The sequence below is a fragment of the Polypterus senegalus genome, chromosome 1 (genome assembly GCF_016835505.1).
Source record: "Polypterus senegalus isolate Bchr_013 chromosome 1, ASM1683550v1, whole genome shotgun sequence".
Lineage (NCBI taxonomy): Eukaryota > Metazoa > Chordata > Cladistia > Polypteriformes > Polypteridae > Polypterus > Polypterus senegalus.
The window spans coordinates 305,509,110-305,529,480 of record NC_053154.1 but is presented as its reverse complement, the minus strand read 5'-3'; the positions used below and the strand labels follow the sequence as shown (position 1 = coordinate 305,529,480).

General features: G+C 41.6%; 1 protein-coding gene across 7 annotated transcripts in view; it reads left to right on the top strand.

Annotated features, from left to right (window-relative positions):
• Positions 1-20,371, top strand: part of LOC120514561 (catenin alpha-3-like) — a 2,459,329-nt gene that overhangs the window by 245,273 nt on the left and 2,193,685 nt on the right. For all 7 annotated transcript variants that reach the window (XM_039735001.1, XM_039735009.1, XM_039735017.1 and 4 more), the window contains exon 5: positions 14,563-14,682. In XM_039735001.1, the coding sequence (XP_039590935.1) occupies positions 14,563-14,682 (120 nt within the window). The remainder of the gene's footprint in view (positions 1-14,562; positions 14,683-20,371) is intronic.

The window sequence follows — 20,371 nt, the reverse complement described above, 5'->3', positions numbered from 1 at the left end:
TTTTTATTGGCTGTCACTACAAACTGCATGGGATAAATAAGTTAAATAATGATAATAATAATAATAATATATATACAGTGGTGTGAAAAAGTATTTGCCCCTTCCTGATTTCTTATTCTTTTGCATGTTTGTCACACAAAATGTTTCTGATCATCAAACACATTTAACCATTAGTCAAATATAACACAAGTAAACACAAAATGCAGTTTTTAAATGATGGTTTTTATTATTTAGGGAGAAAAAATCCAAACCTACATGGCCCTGTGTGAAAAAGTAATTGCCCCCTTGTTAAAAATAACCTAACTGTGGTGTATCACACCTGAGTTAATTTCCGTAGCCACCCCCAGGCCTGATTACTGCCACACCTGTTTCAATCAAGAAATCACTTAAATAGGAGCTGCCTGACACAGAGAAGTAGACCAAAAGCACCTCAAAAGCTAGACATCATGCCAAGATCCAAAGAAATTCAGGAACAAATGAGAACAGAAGTAATTGAGATCTATCAGTCTGGTAAAGGTTATAAAGCCATTTCTAAAGCTTTGGGACTCCAGTGAGCCACAGTGAGAGCCATTATCCACAAATGGCAAAAACATGGAACAGTGGTGAACCTTCCCAGAAGTGGCCGGCCGACCAAAATTACCCTAAGAGCACAGAGACGACTCATCCGAGAGGTCACAAAAGACCCCAGGACAATGTCTAAAGAACTGCAGGCCTCACTTGCCTCAATTAAGGTCAGTGTTCACGACTCCACCATAAGAAAGAGACTGGGCAAAAACGGCCTGCATGGCAGATTTCCAAGACGCAAACCACTGTTAAGCAAGAACATTAGGGCTCGTCTCAATTTTGCTAAGAAACATGTCAATGATTGCCAAGAATTTTGGGAAAATACCTTGTGGACTGATGAGACAAAAGTTGAACTTTTTGGAAGGCAAATGTCCCGTTACATCTGGCGTAAAAGGAACACAGCATTTCAGAAAAGAACATCATACCAACAGTAAAATATGGTGGTGGTAGTGTGATGGTCTGGGGTTGTTTTGCTGCTTCAGGACCTGGAAGGCTTGCTGTGATAGATGGAACCATGAATTCTACTGTCTACCAAAAAATCCTGAAGGAGAATGTCCGGCCATCTGTTCGTCAACTCAAGCTGAAGCGATCTTGGGTGCTGCAACAGGACAATGACCCAAAACACACCAGCAAATCCACCTCTGAATGGCTGAAGAAAAACAAAATGAAGACTTTGGAGTGGCCTAGTCAAAGTCCTGACCTGAATCCAATTGAGATGCTATGGCATGACCTTAAAAAGGCAGTTCATGCTAGAAAACCCTCAAATAAAGCTGAATTACAACAATTCTGCAAAGATGAGTGGGCCAAAATTCCTCCAGTGTGCTGTAAAAGACTCATTGCAAGTTATTGCAAATGCTTGATTGCAGTTATTGCTGCTAAGGGTGGCCCAACCAGTTATTAGGTTCAGGGGGCAATTACTTTTTCACACAGGGCCATGTAGGTTTGGATTTTTTCTCCCTAAATAATAAAACCATCATTTAAAACTGCATTTTGTGTTTACTTGTGTTATATTTGACTAATGGTTTAAATGTGTTTGATGATCAGAAACATTTTGTGTGACAAACATGCAAAAGAGTAAGAAATCAGGAAGGGGGCAAATAGTTTTTCACACCACTGTATATTATTTTTATTTTTTTTGTTTTGAGTTCATTTAAGGGAACAGGGTTGAAGACAAATAATGGTAATGCATATATCCTTGAGACAATAGAAAATTGAAAAATAATTTAACAAACAATACCATATTAATAAATTTCATAATATTAAATAAAGATCAAGCAAAAACAAAAGAGTTTATAAAAGAATCTGCAAATTTGTCACTTTATAGTCTACCCTCACCACGTCCCTCAGCTTCATGTCTCAAATACTTAATCTCACTGTGTAGATTTCACTGACCCAGCCAGTTATACCTCTGTTGAAACATAAGCAGACACACTAGAACTGGTCAGGTCTGCCACGCACACCCGTGTTTATGTATCCCGACTTCTTATGCTCATTAAGTACGAGGCAATTATGAGTGATATTGCTTTCTGCATGCAGTATGTGTACATTCTTGTTTATCATGGCACTAGGGAGTTGCGACATGTTGCATGTTGGCCAAACATGTTAACACAAATTTCACTTGTCACATAAGAATATGACTCCTACTACTAGTATGATTACTACTAGAAGTGATAACCATCCCTCACTCTAACACACACTGGTAATTTAAGGTTGTCTACTGATGTGTTTAGGATGTGGGAGAATAAGAAGCTGAAATACAACCCTGAAATGAAAAAACAAGATTATAAAACAAAATGAATGGATGGACAATATAAAGATTACAAGGAACACTTTAAGAGACTTTTCCATTTAGATCAGGCCAGGTCAGGTTGGGGACCATGTACTTTTACACCATGTTGCTGCACCCACTACAAGGCAGACATGTGGTCCAGTCCCACCCCCCGGAAATGACCATGATATCTGCACAGCCAGGTGTTACATGGGTGTCCCCTTGGCCTGGTCCAGCCGCTCAGGTTCTCAGCAATGAGGAAACTGGGAGCCAGATCACCCTCTGGGAATCAAACCACATAGCCGTAGTGCCATAACTTACACTCACTCATAATGCAGGTAATGTGCCTCATTTTGGACTCCATGAGAAACTGCTCCATTGACACAAAGTCAAACCAATGGTACCCAAGGATCCTCTCCAGAGACTCAGTACCATAGGATTCCAGTGTCAGGAAACTGGATACAACTGCATCCATGTAGCAGCAACAGTAACCACTGTGCTTCCCTCTGTTTTGATCATTTGGCTTAAACAAATTGGACAGCCCCACCATATTAAGGTAACTCTATGTCAGAGGTGGACAAAGTTTATCCTGGAGGGCCGCAGTGGGTGCAGGTTTTTGTTCCAACCCAACTGCTTAATAAGAAGCACTTATCACTCAAGTTACACTTCTGCTTCATTTTAGTTGTCTCACTTGTTAAGATTTTGAACCCTTATTGCTTATTTTAGTCTTAAACAGCTGTGTTTTTCATTTTTAATTGCTCCTTATTAGCAATAAGATACAAATGACAAAAGAAACCAGCAGTTCCCCATTTAGCTTGTTTCCATTTACACCGGTGTGTATTTATCGTGCACTAATTATTTTAATTAAATACTTGGGAGGTAAGTGAAGAGAAAGAAGTGAAGTACTGAGAACTACTCGTCCATTTAAGGCCACAAATCTTGACATGGCAGAGTTAAAGCACTAACTAGGCAAAAAATTTAAATTATTGGCAAGGATCATTTTCTAATTAAGCAACTGGGTTGGAACAAAACCCTGCAGCCACTGCTGCCCTCCAGGACTGACTTTGCCCACCCCTGCTCTATGTAAATGTATTCACTTCAGGGACCCAAATAAAGTGACAGATGTTACCATTAATATTACAACATGACAAGGAGAGTTTCATTTTTAATAACATACATGTAGATGGATACTTCAATTCCTCTTTTTTGTGCCTAAAACACAATGGTCGCTGACCGAATAACAGGCTTCTAAAAGAGGCTGCCTGGGCCACAGTCTTCAGCTCAATTAGAGAGCTGTTTCACAAAGATCTGACATTTCAGTGGGAGACATGCAGAAACAGGCCAGCTGCCTCCATTACCATAAGGAGCACCTTTCTTGTCATCTTCTTCTTGTTAGGTGTCTTCTGGCAAACTGCAAATTAATAGCCATCATATGTCTGAAAAGCATCAGCTGAGCTCAGGCTTTGTGCCATTGAGATAATGGACACTTGCAGAGGTGAAGTGAGCAAATTGCAGTTGGGAAAAAATATGATTCTTGGGATTACATGTACAGGAGGAGAAGCAGACTTAGGAAAATCAATCCATTTCTTGAAGCAAGAGATACCAATTAACCTAATGGGCACTTCAGTGAGATAAAGGAGCAAACTGTAGTTGGGTCAAGTTTATTGTCATGTGTATGTAGTACAAAGAAATTCACACTTGCAGAAGAGCTGAGGAAAATATAATATAAATAAAAGTAAATAAATAACTAAAACGTTTACTAAGTATGCAACATATAATATAATACAAGGTACAATAATATATACATATATAATATACTACCTGTCCCCCACGGCTCCAATGTAATTCTGGCCAAGCGGAAGGTAGGTACGCTCCAATGTCAAACGTTGGCAGTGTATCTTATCATGTTCAGCTCTGACGGGAGAGCGTCCCCTGTGTGGGGAGAAGAGCATGTGGCCATGATATCTCTACCAATGAGTAGCTACTTTCTAAAGCACATATAGATATGATCTCTCTCTCAAAAACATCAAATGTTACTCCTTAACAGTCTGTAGATGATAATGTCTGTTGAGCACACAGGCATCGCTAGTTAAGTGGAAACAAGGTTCACTGCAACACGTGGCGAGACGTAGAGCGACTCCAACGGAGGCTCAAGGATGAGTGAAGAGGGCCCTACCATCCCTCCCCTTGGCCTGCAGCCTCTCTCTCTCAGATTTGCGCAAACTATGATAACTTTGTTTGATATTTAAAATGAAGTGTTACTTAGGTCTTGATGAGTTTGAGTCCGAAAATTCTCTTAAGTGTATGCCACATTGAAAAGATAGATTGCAATTCAGATTGTGGATCGTGATTTTGTGTTAAAAGGATCGTGATATGATTTTTAGGAAAAATCACCCACCCCTAATTTGACTAATCGAGTTTTCAAATTTATGTAGGATTCATTAACCCATTGGCAAGCTACCGGTAGCTCGCGAGAGACGTGTTGGAGACCCCTGCTCTGGAGCTATGAGGCAGCAACATCAAATTTTTTGCCACCAGTGCGCAGCCCCTGACTTCTAATAAGCGCTGAGTTACCACCAGATTTATGTAGCAAAGTAGCCGCTACGCTTTTTAAATTTAGGGACGGATAGAATCAGGCCAACACCTAAGCCCTACATATTTCCACCCTGCCACCCAAATATCAACAACACCCCAGGAAAATACTCATACAGACTAAACACACCCCACACACAAATATAGAAATACAGTAATCCCTCGCTATATCGCGCTTCGACTTTCGCGGCTTCACTCTATCGCGGATTTTAAATGTAAGCACATCTAAATATATACAGTATCACGGATTTTTCGCTGGTTCGCCGCTTTCTGCGGACAATGGGTCTTTTAATTTAGGTTACATGCTTCCTCAGTTTGATTGCCCAGTTGATTTCATACAAGGGACACTATTGGCGGATGGCTTAGAAGCTACCCAATCAGAGCATGTATTACATATTAACTAAAACTCCTCAATGCTAAAAGATATGCTTCCCGCGTGGCGCTTGTTTTGTTTGCTTCTCTCTGTCTCTCTCACTCTCTCTGCCTGACGGAGAGGGTGTGAGCAGAGGGGGCAGTTTACACAGTGGCTGTTTGCCTAGAAGATAGGATGCTCCTCTACAAAATGCCGCTTTATCACGGTGCTTCTGTATACTTAAAAGTACGTATTGATTTTTTGATTGTTTGCTTTTCTTAGCGAGCGCTCTCTCTGACATTATCTGCTCTTCACGATGCTCCTTTGAAGATAAGATATGTTTGCATTCTTTTAATTGTGAGAAAGAACTGCCATCTCTGTCTTGTAATGAAGCACAGTTTAAACGTTGGACTAAAGGGTGTTATTTCATGTCTAGAGGGCTCTAATAATGTTAACAGTGTGGGAGAGTTTATAAGGGCTTAAAATATATAAAAATAACCATACAAACATATGGTTTCTACTTCGCGGAAATTCATTTATCGCGGCAGAGTCTGGAACGGATTAACCGCGATAAACGAGGGTTGACTGTATCCCATATTTACTAGAATAACTACTCACAAACACCTTCAAGCAAAATAATGACAAAAGTACTAAACAAATGCTACAAACAAATCCCCCCTCGATGATATTTATAGTCCTAGAAGAAGTCCTTACTGTAGGTGATGGAGGTGGTTCTGGAAATGTAAACATTGCTTAAAGGATGAAAAGAAGTGCGGAATGCTTCCTTTTAATAAACTGCTTCCCAGAACTGGGATGGTGAAATACTGTCCTACCACCAGAGTCCAGCAGAATAGTCTTTGGCGGCACGTCTCTTCTTAAAGAGCATCGGTGGACTGGATTGGGAGGAAAAGGAACCCACTGCTGTCCTTAAATCTGGTGGCTGAGCACCATCCTCCTTCACTACGAATGCCAAAGGAGCTGCTGCTGACGAAGTTGCCTGGAAAATGGCACAATAAAAAAGTCCCGCCACATCCTTCTATTCTAGTTTTATCAGTACAGTGCATACAAACCACAAACCACAAACTACAAATCTCGTAAGCCCCTCCACATCAGTGCAAACCTGTTTAAAGACACCAACCCAAATTTACAAAGAGGAATTGGTGCAACCAGTGTTGTTACTCATATTTAACAGTCACCCAACAGGATATACAGTATTTACACACAAATAAAACCCCTTGTGTGGCCCCATTTAAGTGTACTACAACTTATAACAGACAATAACTTTGTATAATGTTAATGTTTACCAAACGGTGGAACTGAAGAGTCACATAGTGTGGGGGAGGAACGATCTCCTCAGTCTGTCAGTGGAGCAGGACGGTGACAGCAGCCTGTCGCTGAAGCTGCTCCTCTGTCTAGAGATGATCCCGTTCAGTGGATGCAGTGGATTCTCCATGATTGACAGGAGCCTGCTCAGTGCCCGTCGCTCTGCCACAGATCTCAAACTGTCTAGCTCCGTGCCACAAAAGAGCCTTTCTGGACTTTGTCCATTTCTGAAACTTTATATAGAGTACTTGTGCAAAGTTGTGGGGGTTCAGAACTTTTTGAAGCAACATCAAGCTCAAGGATGTCATTAATCCCTGGATGAGATGCCAGTTTTTTGCAGGGCACACTCATTGATGTTATGCACATTTTGAGATGCCAGTTAACCTAACATGCACAAGAGTAGGATATAGAAGGGAATTTAAATTATCCATTGTGGTGCTGTGGACTCACACCATGAGTCTTCTCAGTTTATAGATTTGCACTGTGGTAACTGGTTATCCATGAATATGGAACATCTGGATTACAATGACCCTCAGATTCAGCCTCTTTACAGCTTTAGCTAAAGGAGAACTCTTCACAAATACAGCTTCTAAACACTGTAAGCGGAGTCCTTCATGGGCCCATTTTACAAAACAGCATGAACTCCACATCTATTCATCCATCAGTTATTTATGAAGCCTGTTTGACCCTGTTTAGGATAATGGAAACCAGAAATCATCCCAGCAGCTCTGTGTGCAAGGCAGGAACCACCTGATCCACTGCATCCTACCACAGGGCATAAACACACACATGCCCACTCACAACAGATTGATTTAGATGTGCCTGTTAACGTAAGAGTCATACATTTGGGGTCTGGTATAGGGGTCTGTATGTGAGGACATTTTATTGCATCCCTTATGGCTAGAAGGCTATAAAAGAGAGTGGACCTCCACTCCTGAGAAAAGGGTCTCAAAAACCAGACCAGGCCTTGTTATTGTGCCACAGTGTGCCATTTTTGTTTAAAGTTTCAGTTTGCTATTGAATGGGGTGGCCCAGTTGGCACTCCAGCATTTCTCCATTCCAGTTTTCGTACCTCACAGGATCATATGGGATTTTATAAAATTACTATTAAAAAAATATTGTAACAGAATATAGCATGCTCTTGACATGCAGGACTGGAAGGTGGTGGTCTACACACAATTCTACTGTCTAGTCAGAGTGAGATCAGGGTCTGGGAGCAGGCTGAGCAGATTTAAATAACTGAATGGCAGTCATCTACTGTCTTTAAATTAGGAATGTTTGAGAAAGAGGGGCAGATTTTCTTTGGAAACGAAGAAATCAAAACTCCACACAGGCATTGCTTTATTTATTTGTTCAATAAACAAGCCCATTATTTGGATGATCTCCTGGTAGTGTAACCAAGAGGACTTCAATTCCTAATATTCAGCAAGAGTGTGCAGGGGCTGGTGGGAGATCAGTGTATGCCTTTAAAGAAGCTGGCATTCAAGTTCAGACTTCAGCGGGAAACTAAATGATCCAGGCAAAGCTGCAGAGGCCTTTAACAGATAGCCTTTCGGTTATGTACGTCATGGAAAGCAGCTTCTCAATGTAACGCTGGTCTGGTTTTTGATTTGTGGACTGCAATTCAAATTATAATGCATGTATTGCATATGCCAAAGATATTTATGTCTTAACTGATAGCATTCTCCATTTTGCTCTCGGGGCATTGTACAATAGTTGATCCTGAGCTATGAACCCCCCACCAAAGGTCATCTGAAAAGACAATCGCCCCTCAGGGATTGAGAAAGTATATCAAATCAAAAGAAACATTTAAATTATTGTATGTTCTGCAGAACCAAAGAAAGATGTTTGCATTCAGACAACAGGATTCCACCGATTATCATGGGATATATCACTCACTGACAGACAAATCAATTAGTAAAGACATGCCAAGATAGAAATAATTTAACGTACAGTAAAAACACTGGAGTCTCAAAATGTTTTATAATTATTATGTTAACGCCACAGTAGTTGTCCCTACTAATTTCACAGACTCTGAAAAATCATTTATTCTGATAGTTTTTTTTCAGAAGGGAGGCTGGTGGGTTTTAGGACGGGGGTCCATCCCACCTCCTCTATTGTAAGAGGGGGGGTCCCATGAATTTGGCACTCTGCCAGTGGGCATGGCTTATGTTTGCAGGTTGCATATCTGTGTATGGTGTAATTTGTCTACTAAGCAATACCATTCTCCAGAGCTAATTAATGGTGTATTCCATAGAAAGCAGACTAAGATCTAAGAGTTTAGCCAGCACTAGCGCATTAAGCCCCCCAACACTGCTAAGGGGTATTTTGCACACCGAGTGTCATGTAGTCACTGCAATGGTTAACCATTTCTCATCATATGTGAAAACTTTACAGAAAACTCCCTACCACTTACTACCCTGGAGCTACATTGTGTCAGTCTGTGGTCATGAAACACAGACAATGGCAGGCCCCAGCTTTCTCCTTACATAGCCATTATTATACTGGCTTCCATTCACAACCACTGCAGACATTTGATTTGAGGATGTGGGGGCTTTTTTCCGATAACAATCGACAGCTTGACATATACAATAGTAAAAGAAACGGGGGGCTGGGCAGTCGACTCCATGAGCGTAGCTACTACAGTAATTTACTCCATCTGAAACAGACAGCAATTTTTTCTAATTTACTTTGTGTCAGATAAGGCAGTCAGGTGTCATCTTCTGTGCCTACCGCTTTCAATTTGTTGCCCTCCATATCTGCATTGCAGGCAATCCTTTGATGTGACTCTCCTTGTTCTTTACATGCTCCTCTGCAGGCAGACACATATCCACTTACTGATTGCTCCCACAATCACCTCTCTCCTCTCTTAGAGCCATCACTTATTTCCTCTCACACTTTGACGCAGGAATAGATCAAAAACAATGAGACCTGAAACATTGCAGGAGAATATTGAAGACACATTTAGCCACATAGCTCACTGAAGACTCCATCCTCTGTCCCAGGGCCTTCTCACTCCAGCCCCATCATACCATCAGAATAAATAACGCTTATACAGGGAGATTCACTCGAAAGAGGCCCCAAATATTCTGGTGTAACTCTCATTAGGATGAAGCAATCTGAACCAAAGAAATATGTGATATACCTTGATGTACTATATATGTAATTGATTACATTATATGTGATGCTGGAAGTGGTTTCCATTTTTCACCAAACACATTTTGACACGGTGCTACACATTCCTGAATGTACCGGCAAGCGTCTCAGAGGGAATGGCAGCAATTTCACGTTTGATGTTTTCCTTCAGATCTTCCAGAGTGCGAGGCTTGTTCCGGTAGACTTTTCCCTTGAGCATACCCCAAAGGAAGAAGTCTGCTGGTGTCAGATCCGGTAACCATGGTGGCCAAAGCCCCTTTGAAATTACCCCCTTGATGAAGAAGGGCTCAATTTCTGCCATGTTCCTTACCGATGTGTGACACATTGCTCCATCTTGCTGAAAGTAACCTTCCATTAACTCATGATCACTCAGTTGATTCTGACATTGCTTAAATGAATTGGTGACCCAATAGTTTTGCACCATGAAGACGTGCTGCTCAATAATGTACACCACCATCCTGATGAGAAGTCAAGTGACTGAGTGAAGGGGAATGGGCGGAATGCACCCAGAAGTTACAAACAGAGGTTAAATGTTGTGATGGCTGTCCGGCGCCTACTTCATAGCTCCAATGCAGGGGCATCCCGACTTGTCCGAAGCTTCATATACTGAGGAGCACATTGCACATTGTTTCGTTCAGATTGCTTCATCCTAGCGAGAGTTATTACAGAATATTCGGGGTCTCTTTCCAGTGAATCTCCCTGTACAACAATGAAAGTACAGTATTACACCATAATTTCCACCTTGTTAATTATTGGGTTTGCAATGGGTTGGCGTTCTGCTCAGGGTTGATCAATGCTTTGCACGCTGTGTTGCTGAGATGGTCCCTAGTTCCTCATGATTTACAGTCTGATTGAGTAGATTTGATAATGTTATGTTAATTGTGGGTCAGTATGGGTAAAACAATACAAGGGCAATTATGAGGTGCAAAGTTTGCTAGTCATGCTTGTTAAGGGTGGAAGTCATTGGCTACTGATTTTGCTTATTTTAAACTGAAGGGGGGACGTAAATGACCCCTAAAGAGTAATAAGCGCAGGTTTGGAACAAATGTCCTGGATGAGCCAAAAGAACATTATACCTCAGTGCAGACTAGCATTAATAATGATGGCCAACCGAGTATTCGCAAGGAATTTGTGGTTTTTTGAGCATTCAGGAGATTGCACTGTGATTATATATACAGTGGATTCAGGAAGCATTCAGACTCCTTCACTTTCTGTGTGCTGCTGTAGAGTTAATTGTAAATGGATACATTTGTCATTTTTGTCCATTAATCTACAGTCAATAACCCATAATGACAAAGTGAAAACAAGTTAACAGAAAGGTCTGCACAATTGTTAAAAATCACAAACTGAACTTTCTCATTTCTGTAAGTGTTCAGAGACTCTTTGCTGTGACACTCCAGATTGTGGTGAGGTGTATCCCGTTTACTTTAACTCCCCCTGAGATGTGCTTTGAACTTGATTGGGATCCACCATCATTGAAGAAGGCACATATCTGTAAATAAACTCCCATAATTCACACTGCATGGTAATATAAAAATCAACCTCTGGAGCTCTGCCTGAATAAAATAATGGTAATGCAAAGATCAAGGCGAAGATATGAAACATTTTCTAAAGATGTGGTTGCTCCCAGTAACACAGTGGCCTCTATAATTGTAAAAAGGAAGAAGTTTGGAACCACCAGGACTCTTCCTAGAGTTGGACGCCCAGCCAAACTGAGTAATCAAGTAAGAAAGGCCTCGATCATGGAGGTGACCAAGAACCCAATGGTCACTCTAATTGAGCTTCAGGAGTCCTCTGTTGAAATGGGAGAATCTGCAGGAAGGACAGCAATCTCAGCAGCATTTCATCAATCAGACGTTTATGGAAGAGTGGCTAGACAGAAACCACTCTTGAATCAAAGGCATATGACAGTTTAGAGGACTCGGAGATCCATCCATCCATCCTCTTCCGCTTATCCGGGGTCGTGTCGCGGGGTAGCAGCTTAAGCAGAGAAGCCCAGACTTCCCTCTCCCTGGCCACTTCTTCCAGCTCTTCATAGTCCCTCCAGCGTGTCCTGGGTCTTCCCCGGGGCCTCCTCCCAGTTGGACGTGCCCAGAACACCTCACCAGGGAGGCGTCCAGGAGGCATCCTGATCAGATGCCCGAGCCACCTCATCTGACTCCTCTCGATGCGGAGGAGCAGCGGCTCTACTCTGAGCCCCTCCCGGATGACTGAGCTTCTCACCCTGTCTTTAAGGGAAAGCCCAGACACCCTGTGGAGGAAACTCATTTCAGCCGCTTATATTCGCGATCTCGTTCTTTCGGTCACTACCCATTGCTCATGACCATAGGTGAGGGTAGGAAGGTAGATCGACTGGTAAATTGAGAGCTTTGCCTTATGGCTCAGCTCCTTTCTCACCAGGACAGACTGATGCAGAGCCTGCATCACTGCAGATGCCACACCGATCCGCCTGTCAATCTCACGATCCATTCTTCCCACACTCATGAACAAGACCCCGAGATACTTGAACTCCTCCACTTGGGGCAGGATCTCTCCCCCAACCCTGAGAGGGCACTCCACCCTTTTCCGACTGAGGACCATGGTCTCGGATTTGGAGGTGCTGATTCTCATCCCAGCTGCTTCACACTCAGCTACGAACCGATTCAGAGAGAGCGGAAGATCACGGCCTGATGAAGCAAACAAGACAACATCATCTGCAAAAAGCAGTGACCCAATCCTGAGTCCACCAAACCGGACCCCTTCAATACCCTGGCTGCGCCTAGAAATTCTGTCCATAAAAGTTATGAACAGAATCGGTGACAAAGGGCAGCCCTGGCTGAGTCCAGCTCTCACTGGAAACGGGCTCGACTTACTGCCGGCAATGCGGACCAGGCTCTGACACTGGTTGTACAGGGACCGAACAGCCCTTATCAGGGGGTCCGGTACCCCATACTCCCGGAGCATCCCCCACAGGATTCCCCGAGGGACACGGTCGAACGCCTTTTCCAAGTCCAAAAAGCACATGTAGACTGGTTGGGCAAACTCCCATGCACCCTCCAGGACTCTGCTAAGGATGTAGAGCTGGTCCACTGTTCCGCGACCAGGACGAAAACCACACTGTTCCTCCTGAATCCGAGTTTCGACTATCCGACGGACCTTCCTCTCCAGAACCCCTGAATAGACTTTTCCAGGGAGGCTGAGGAGTGTGATCCCTCTGTAGTTGGAACACACCCTCCGGTCCCCCTTTTTAAAAAGGGGGACCACCACCCCGGTCTGCCAATCCAGAGGCACTGTTCCCGATGTCCATGCGATGTTGCAGAGACGTGTCAACCAAGACAGTCCTACAACATCCAGAGCCTTTAGGAACTCCGGGCGTATCTCATCCTCCCCCGGAGTTTTTTGACCACCTCGGTGACTTCAGTCCCAGAGATGGGAGAGCCCACCTCAGAGTCCCCAGACTCTGCTTCCTCATTGGAAGGCATGTTAGTGGGATTGAGGAGGTCTTCAAAGTACTCCCCGACCCACAACATCCCGAGTCGAGGTCAGCAGTGCACCATCCCCACCATATACGGTGTTGACACTGCACTGCTTCCCCCTCCTGAGACGCCGGACGGACGTTTGGGCCTACCAGGTCTTACCGGCATCTTCCCCCACCATCGAAGTCAACTCACCACCAGGTGGTGATCAGTTGACAGCTCCGCCCCTCTCTTCACCTGAGTGTCCAAGACATATGGTCGCAAGTCCGACGACATGACCACAAAGTCGATCATCGAACTGAGGCCTAGGGTGTCCTGGTGCCAAGTGCACATATGAACACCCTTCACCTACACATGCCCACCACGGCATATGGGGGACTCGGAGAGTATGAGAAAAATTGTCTGTCATCTTATATGACAAAATTGAGCAGAACTCCAAGCATTATGGTTGGTGAAAACCAGGCACTGCCCATCACCTGCCTAATACCATCTCTATGGTAAAACATGGTGGTGGCAGCACCACTTCTCGGTGGCAGGGCCAGGGAGGCTGGTCAGAATTAAGGGAAGTATGAATGCAGTCCAATTCAGAGAGTTCTTTGAAGAAAACCAGTTTCAGAGTGCATACAACCTCAAACTCAGGCGATGTTTCATCTTTTAACATGACCTGAAGCATATAGCCAAAACAATGCTGGATTGGCTTTAAGACAAGTCTGTGACTGTCCTTGAGTGGCCCATCCAAAGCTCAGACTTAAACCTGTAGCACATCTGTAAAGAGACCTTAAGATGGCAGTTTACAGACACTTCTCATCCAATCTACCAGAGTTTGATAGGATCAGCCAGGAAGAATGGGATAAACTGCCCAAATCCAGGAATGCAAAGCTTGTAGAGACTTACCCAAGAAGACTTGTAATTGCTGCCAAAACGACTTCTACAAAGTACTGAGTGAAAGGTCTGAATAGTTATATGAAAGCGATTTCAGTGTTTGATTTTTAATACATTTACAGACCTTTTAGAAAATGTGTTTCACTTTGTCATTATGGGTTACTGAATTTAGAGTGATTGGCAAATATGGCAAAATTACCCATAAAGTTAAACTTACAACACAATAAAATGTGTAGAACGTTAAGGGGTCTGAATACTTTCTGAATTCACTGCATATATTCTGGGATACCACACAGGCAAACATACTGAATATGTAAAGTAAAATTCTGAATTTTATGGTCAATTCTCAATATATAATTATTTTATTTCAGGTTCAGAGGGTGTAACCAATCCTGGCAACATTACACGCAAAGCTGGAACCAACACTGGATGAGGGCAACAGATCATTCTAATTATGTTCTGATCTACAGGTGCAAAGAACCTTTGAAGTGATGAGAGTCGCATCGAGCCACCCAGAGCTGAGAAAGACGTACCAGAAATTCAGAAGTGAGTTAGAGCTGCTTGACAAGCTTGCTCAACGACGCCAACTGGTAAGACAAACCCAATGGCTTTAATGACAAGAGAACTGTTTCTTTATGTTTTGAGATCTGCACTTGTGTCAATATTTTGTTGTGCATTTGTATTTGCGATTAAGGAAATGTTTTGTATTCAGATATGTTTGCATTTTATGACACCTGCAGCAGATGAACCACGGTGTGAATTTATGGTTTGATTAATTCATTAATTGATTGGTTAGATAGATAGATAGATAGATAGATAGATAGATAGATAGATAGATAGATAGATAGATAGATAGATAGATAGATATTTATTTGTTCCCAGATTTCTAACAAGTCAGTAAATTCATTGACCAATTAATTAATTATCCATTTTATATATTTCTTTATTTTAATTTTCATCTTTTGGCTGTTGATGTGGCATATAATTAAAGCTATCCCATATTGCCTTGAATGATGTTTCCATCAGAACATGTGATCGTATACTTCAGCAGATATGTAATAACAGTATATTAGTGTACCCAGAATCACTGTTTATAATTAAAAAAACAAAACAAAACAAAACAAAAACACAACATTATCATTCTCCAGCTCAAGCTGGCTGGGGGATGTCTGTGTCTATGCTGGCAGCAATGCAGAAAGCTGTTGTGGATGGAGCGCCAATCTATTAAAAGGCCAGTTTGGGACTGCAATCAATATTTCCATTATCATTCATTCACTCAACATGCACTTTTATCCAAAGCAACTTACAAAAGAGGTCATCATAATCAAGTAAACATAAGTCTGGAGATTGTTAGAAATAAGGGTTTCAGGACAAGGTGACAAAATTGGTCACCAGAAGTAAAGAGCTCTAAAGAACAGAGAACAATACAAGACTGCACTTTGAAAAATAAAGGTTCTTTAATAGTTGTATATTATGTTTGTTTGGTTCTTCATAGCTCCATTGCTGCACAAAGCAGCATTTCATTTTAGGAAGGGTTCTTTGCATATGATGTTGTTTCTTTGTGCTTTGATAAACTTCCTAATATGTAGGAAAAAATGTTTAATGTACGGTGGGCTGCAGGATACTAATTGATTAAGCCTGTGTTACTGGACATATGTAGTAAGGGTTCTTTTAAGATGCTGAGCCATTGGTATTTCACAAACGTGTTACCATCTACCCATGGTTATTCATTGCATGGATCCTGTTGATGATCAAATTAAAGAAAAGTTCCTTCATGAAAACTTCATGTTAATGGGTCTTTTGGTAATTAAAAATGGTTCTTCTATGGCAATGCTCTGAAAAAATGCTCCAGCACCTTTACTTTTAAGGGTGTGGTTACTCTATTCTTAGCTACTTAGAGCCTTCAAAGCATCAAAGCCATAAACAAATATTACAAAATAAGAATATTGTCCAGAATGTTCTCCAAATATTCCAGGATATCCTCCAAAATGCTTCTTAAACACAGTGAGGGAGTCAGCAGTTCAGATGATAATGAGCAGCTCATTCCACCAGCTGGGAAGCTACACATGAAAATTGTCTGGATGGAGATGTGATGTCACATTGAAGTGGATTCACCAGTTGCCATTCAGTAGCATACCTAAGAAGGAGCATAGGGCCTCATGAGTGTCCCCTCATATTTAGGTGCTGATCCATTGACTTCTTCTTTTTTTGGCTGCTCCCGTTAGCGGTTGCCATAGTGGATCATCTTGTTCCATATGTTCCTGTCCTCTGCATCTTGCTCTCTTACACCCATCCGGGACTCGACCGATTCGGTACGGAAATTTGCATTAATGTCTGCATGGTGATTTGGCAAAATTTTACACTGGTGTTGGTTCATTGACTACTTACAGTATATGTGCTGCTGCATAGAGTCAGTGTAGTGAACTGAAAACAGGAAAAGTGTGTGCCCATCTCAGCTTTTTGAATGCAATTTGTGCCAATGTATTTTGAGTCATCTGCAGCATCTTGGTAACACATGCAGGTTCCCCTGCCAGTAAAGAGTTGTAGTTATCCAGATGTCACAGAACCAATGCCTGGAGCAGAAGTTTGGTGGCTTGCTCCTTCAGATACACGCTGATCTTGCAGATACTGTACAGAGTAAATCTGTCTGGATGAGACAGTTGCAATGTGATCAGTGAAGGATAGTTGGTTATTGGTTATCATCTTAAGGTTACGTACTGGTCTATTAGGTATTATTGATAATGAGCTACGCTTTACAAAGAAAGTACCCTAAAATCAACCTAAGACTTTGGGAGAAAACTTAGAGTACTTGGGGAAATCCCTACAGAGACATTGGGGAATGTGAAGGTTCCACAGATCCAGTAACCAGATATGGGATCCAATCTGCCAGTGAGTCAGTGGCTGAAACCTCTTCTTCTTTCGGCTGCTTCCATTAGGGTTTGCCACAGCGGATCATCTTCTTCCATATCTTCCTGTCCTCTACATTTTGCTCTGTTACATCCATCACCTGCATGTCCTCTCTCACCACATCCATAAACCTTCTCTTAGGCCTTCCTCTTCCCTAGCAGTTCTATTCTTAGTACCCTTTTCCCAATATACTCAGCATCTCTCCCCTGCACACATCCAAACCAATGCAATCTCAACTCTCTGACTTTGTCTCCCAACCGTCCAACCCGAGCTGACCCTCTAATGTACTCATTTCTAATCCTGTCCATCCTCGTCACACCCAATGCAAATCTTAACATCTTTAACTTTGCCACCTCCAGATCTGTCTCCTGCTTTCTGGTCATTGCCACCGTCTCCAACAAATATAACATAGCTTGTCTCACTACCGTCCTGTAGACCTTCCCTTTCTCTCTTGCTGATACCCGTCCGTCACAAATTACTCCTGACACTCTTCTCCACCCATTCCATCATGCCTGCGCTCTCTTTTTCACTTCTTTTCTACATTCCCTGTTACTCTGTACTGTTGATCCCAACTACTTCCTGCATCCTCACCATTCTACTGACCTCCCTCTCTTTCACAAACATGTATTCTGTCTTGTTCCTACTGACCTTCATTCCTCTCCTCTCATATCTCCACCTCTCCAGGGTCTCCTCGACCTGCTCCCTACTATTGCTACAGATCACAATGTCATCAGCAAACATCATAGTCCACAGGGACTCCTGTCTAATCTCGTCTGTCAACCTGTCCATCACCATTGCAAATAAGAAAGGGCTCAGAGCCGATCCCTGATGTAATCCCACCCTCCCGGTTGAATGCTGAAACCTCTGTGCCACTAAAAATACATTAATGCAAATATCGTTGCTGTCACCTTTAATACTTCATTGGTGGCAGTAACAGGAAGAGATTTGCAGACTTTTTCTGCTTATTTTCTCAATTTTTCACAAAAAAAGATGGTTCTTTCAGTTTAAGAAGAAGCTGCATATATTTTGGGGAGAGTTCTATGTGGATTCATGAAAGGAAATTTTCCTTATGATTCCAATGGGGACATATTTGGTTTGTGGGAAGTCTGCATAATATTCACCAGTAAATTTCTGACACTTTTACTGCTTCATTTATAATCTTTTATTCAGGATGCCATTACCTCCTGTTTATAGGACTAATAAATTGTAAGTATTTGCATATGCAATTACTTTTCATTTTTAAGAGGAGAACATAACATCTCTGGATGGATATTAAAATGGCCATCATCTGGGGGTACTGGTTTAGAACCAAAATGTTTTTACAGTATTCTGTAAAGCTCCTGCAGATGAACATGAAAGATACTGTGTTTAAGCAAATTCATTTAGACATTTGGCATTGCGCATCTAGTTCTGTATTGTGAAGGAAACTGATATGGCCATACTGTACCTGTATGTACATTTTATTTGTTCATTCACATTATTGTATAGTCAATTACTTGTTTATTTATATATTAACATCATGCCTTATATATAAAATCATATATATATTTTGCCTTCAGAAAGTATTCAGACCCCTTCGCTTTTTTACATTTTTTTTATTTTATTAATTTTATTGCAATCCATACAAAGCAATCAAGTTTTTACAAAAAGAAAAGTTGAGTTAAGAACAGATCGATCCCCACCCCTGAGAGAGAGCAAGCCAAACGGCGTAAGATTTAAGGCTTGTAAACATACCTAAATTAATAAATTCTCTGTGCTTCATGAACTTATTTTAAAATATTACTGATTAGATCCTGCCATGTTTTGAAAAAAGTCTGTACGGATCCTCTGAGTATTTGATTTTTTCCAATTTCAAATAATATAACACATCGGTTTCCCACTGACTTAAAAGAAGAGAGTTTGGGTTCTTCCAGTTTATCAGAATAAGTCTGCGTGCCAAAAGTATAGTGAATGCAATCACAATTTGTTTGTCTTTCTCCACTTTAAGACCCTCTGGAAGAACCCCAAACACAGCTGTTAATGGGTTAGGAGGGATTGTGAGTCCAAGGCTGTCTGAGAGGTAATTAAAAATTTTTGTCCAGAATAATGTTAATTTGGTGCAGGCCCAGAACATGTGACCCAGTGAGGCTGGGACTTGATTGCAGTGTTTGCAGGTTGGATCTTGCCCTGGAAACATTTTGGAGAGTTTTAGTCAAGACAGATGTGCTCGATATATAATTTTGAGTTGTATAATTGTATGCTTTGCGCATATGGAGCTTGAGTGAATTCTCTGCATTGCAACTTTCCACTCCTTTTCTGATATATTAATTGAGAGATCTTTTTCCCAGTGTCCTCTTGGATCTTTGAAAGGGAGGTATTGTAAAATGATTTTATATATTATAGAGATGGAGTCCTTGAGATTGAGCAATATTTTTCCCAGAATGGATGAGGGTGCAAGATGAGGAAAATCTGGAAGGTTCTGTTTAACAAAGTTCCTGATTTGAAGATAGTGAAAGAAATGTGTAGCTGGAATGTTAAATTTGGAATGTAATTGTTCATAGGATGCAAAGACGTTGTCTGTATAAAGATCTCTAAGCAAGTTAATTCCAAATTTTTTCCAGATATTAAAAACTGCATATGTTTGTGAAGGTTGAGGGGTGGTTCTCTTGCAGAGGTGCCACAGATAGAAGCTTCTCCATCTTAAAATGCTTTCTACATTGGTTCCAGATTCTAAGTGAGTGGAGCACAATTGGGTTATTTGTATATTGCCTTGTTTATTGGAGCACAGAGCAAGGAATACTACATTTTACAATATACATTTTATTATATTGGAGCGTTGTGCCGTAGTTATTTAAATTAATTTTTTCCCACACCCCACAAAGCAACAGTCAATACCCCAGAATGACAAAATGAAAAACAGGATTTTAGACATTTCTGAAAAAATCTAACAATATGAAATGGTACATTGAACCCATTTCTCAGAACCTTTGCTTTGACATTTGAAATTTGTCTCACGCATATCCCATTCAATTGATTGTCATCGGAATGTTTCCACACCCTGTTGTTGAGTCCACCAGTGGTCGATTCAATTGAATTTTCTATAGAAGGTGTCACAGCTGAACAAACAAAACCATGAGGTCAAAGAAATTGCTGGAAGAGTTTAGAGACAGGATTGTGTCGAGGCACCGATCTGGGGATGACTACAGAATATGTCTACATCATTGAATGTTTCCAAGAGCACAGCAGATTCCATAAATCTTAAATGGAATAAATTTGGAGCAACCACAACTCTTCCTAGAGCTGGCAAACCTGTCAAACTAAACAATTGGGGGTGAAGAGCTTCATTTAAAGAGGTAGCCAAAAACCCAATGGTCACTCTGGCTGTGTTCCAGA